Source organism: Lottia gigantea, assembly GCF_000327385.1.
Source record: "Lottia gigantea unplaced genomic scaffold LOTGIsca_1088, whole genome shotgun sequence".
Lineage (NCBI taxonomy): Eukaryota > Metazoa > Mollusca > Gastropoda > Lottiidae > Lottia > Lottia gigantea.
In genome coordinates this window covers 1-2,746 of record NW_008706975.1, presented here as the reverse complement: position 1 = coordinate 2,746, position 2,746 = coordinate 1, and the positions used below count along the sequence as shown (strand labels likewise).

The 2,746-nt window shown below is 44.8% G+C and overlaps 1 protein-coding gene across 1 annotated transcript in view; it reads left to right on the top strand.

Annotated features, from left to right (window-relative positions):
* LOTGIDRAFT_176364 (hypothetical protein) overlaps positions 1-2,303 on the top strand; it is a gene marked incomplete at both ends in the record, with an annotated part of 9,766 nt that extends 7,463 nt beyond the window's left edge. The window contains one exon of the mRNA XM_009046925.1: positions 2,242-2,303. Coding sequence (XP_009045173.1) covers positions 2,242-2,303 — 62 coding nt within the window. The remainder of the gene's footprint in view (positions 1-2,241) is intronic.
* Positions 2,304-2,746: the final 443 nt, after the last annotated feature.

Here is a 2,746-nt window from a genome sequence, read left to right as displayed (position 1 = left end):
TGGGATGGAGAAAGAAAGGGCACGTGAAGAATAGAGGGTGAAGCCTCTGTGCCCGAAGAAAACTGAGAATGATGAAGACTGCTAAGGGGAGAAAGGGCACATAGAAGAATTGAGGGCGAAGCCTCTGTGCCAGAAGATAAAGAATAGAGGCCAGAAGATGAATGATCTAAATGACCTGTTTCCTATGCTTCTTGGGTGGTTGATTATCCGGCTCAGCAACCAGTGCATTATTTCGGAGCGGATCTCCTTGACAAACGGGACATATCTTCAAGAACTCGGCAGATGATTGACTATCATTGTAGTCAAGTAGAATTTCATCTCCTGGAAAAATTACCTTGGTCGCTGTGTAGACTATGACCGGTTTGCCATCCCCAAAGATGTCAATGGGATTACCTTTGACGTTGGGGCAACAGGCGCTGTGGTTAATCAGCCGCCCCATGTGGCCGTCGTCCGTGGAAGCATCTCTGTAGTGCCACTTGTCACCAAACCGAAACTTAATCATGTAGCCCATGCCTCCATCAGAGCCTGCATAATATTTGGCATCCCCTTCCTTGCCGGAAAGATACTGTCCGCCATTATCAATGACCACCTGACCTTTCGTGTGCCTCTGCATAGCGAAAATTCCATTCCTCGGTTTGGCAGTGGGCCTTTCTTAAACAAATCTAACCAGTTATTAGATGTGATGGCGTTTCGCAGGCGGGCGAATGGTCAGTGGTCATTGTTAGGACATTTGACAAACGAGACGGTTGATCAAAGTTCTTATTCAGAGTGAATATAAAACTTGCAATGGTCTGTATCTTTGCTGTGAGGTTTTTCAATTCTGGATATTGCTTGGGGAGAATTTTGACCAGTTGGGCTTTCGTGGACGTTTTAGAATGTCTGGTACATTCCACGAAATGTTGAGCGTACCTGTGCAATTTAAGGTCCCTTAGATAGGAGGTTACCGTCTTGATGATAATTTTGCCCTCAGGTGCCAACACACCCTTATCATCCACGCCACCTAGATGCTTGAACTCGGAGAGGTCCTAAAGCTAGCAAAGACTGTGTGTTGTTTGGGGATTTCTCTGTCATTGGCCACTTGGAACATATCGAGGGCTACTTTCTTTAAACGAAGCAAGCAATCCTCTTTCGTTAAATCCTCGGAGGCCCTCGAGGAAAGACTGCTGCAGGGAGAAGGGGCACGTAGAAGATTAGAGGGTGAAGCCTCTGTGCCAGAAGTGGGAGTGGAAGTGCCAGGAGGAAGGGCGGGGGTGACATTGCCAGAAGTGAAACTTTCCTGGGGGGTTGAAACACCAGGGACATCCAGGGAATGTAAAAATGCGTGAACCGGGAGGGGGCATCTACACCTCGACTGGTAGAGGCATGTGGGGAAGGGGATGGGGATGCATGCTGCAGAACATGTCTGGAGTAGACGATACGGACCACGGCATTCTGATTAGCCGTTTCCTGCTTGTTCAACTCCTTGGCCTCTGCTAAGTCCTTGCCATGCAAGCCAACTAAGTGCTTAGTCAATTCGACTAGGAACGTCGGGTGTGGGCACAATTTGCACTGTTTGGTACCAGGGTTTTTAATGAGAACATATGCCATTGCAAAGGAAGCGAAGACTGCTAAGAGAAGATGAAAGATGAATGCAGTTGCCAAGAAAGATGCAGACTGAATGAAACTGCTAAGAACGATGTGCCACGAGAGATGAACACAGAGAAACGAAAGCCAAGAAAGTAAAATAATAATACCTCAATAATGTATTCCGTTGTTTCCAAGTAACACACAGTGAAGTTAATGATTTACAAAGTAAAGATAGGGGTATATGAAGGCAGCTACACTATGACACCAAACCAACGACTACCATTCGACTACCAACCAACAAGAAATACCACGATCAGCACGAGTTTGGAAGAATGAAGGAGACCGAGTAACTCACGCCACACCATCTAGGACCGAGTTTCACCGCCATGCCATTCGACCCGACCAGATCTAACGAAGAATCAACAACCAAACCAACAACACCGAATCATCCAATTTGATCCAATCCAACTACCAACTACTACGACTACCAACAACTACCTAGTTTGCGATATCAGCATCCGCTGGAAGCGAACGTTAACTTGTCATCTACCTACCTACCTACCTCTCAATCATGATTACTTATCATTGAACGTGTCCTAAGAAGGAAGATTACCTATTTAAGATAATCAGAGGAAGATTATCAAGTAGTGATTGGATATCATCTATCACTTGTAGGCACGTGTCTTAGTATTATGCATGTAGCCAGCCTTCTTTATTTTGCAACCAATGACATTTAAGATGTGAAGGGGGATTAACTTTTTGCATTGAAGCAAGGGATTACCTTGTCATGATAATAACAATACCGAAGTGATGCCCATATACACCACACTAATGCGACCTAAATGCTAGAGTGATGCTCGCTTAATATCAGAGTGATACCCAAATACATCACAGAGTGATGCCCCTAAAGATCAGCGTGAGAGCAAGACTGGGGCCCCCTAAATGCTAGAGTGATGCCCCCATACATCAGAGTGGTGCTCTCAAAATGCCAAAATTAAAAATTCTGTGAATCAAACCAAAATTTCTAGAAATATACGGCCTCTGTTATTTTAAGGAACTTATGTCATTGGCAAATGTTTTTCAAGTCTTATGCCACTGGCAAGATCGAACAAATGAGAGTAATGCCCCATAAATATCAAAGTGATGCCCCCTAAATATCAGTGAATAATCAAAGTGATGA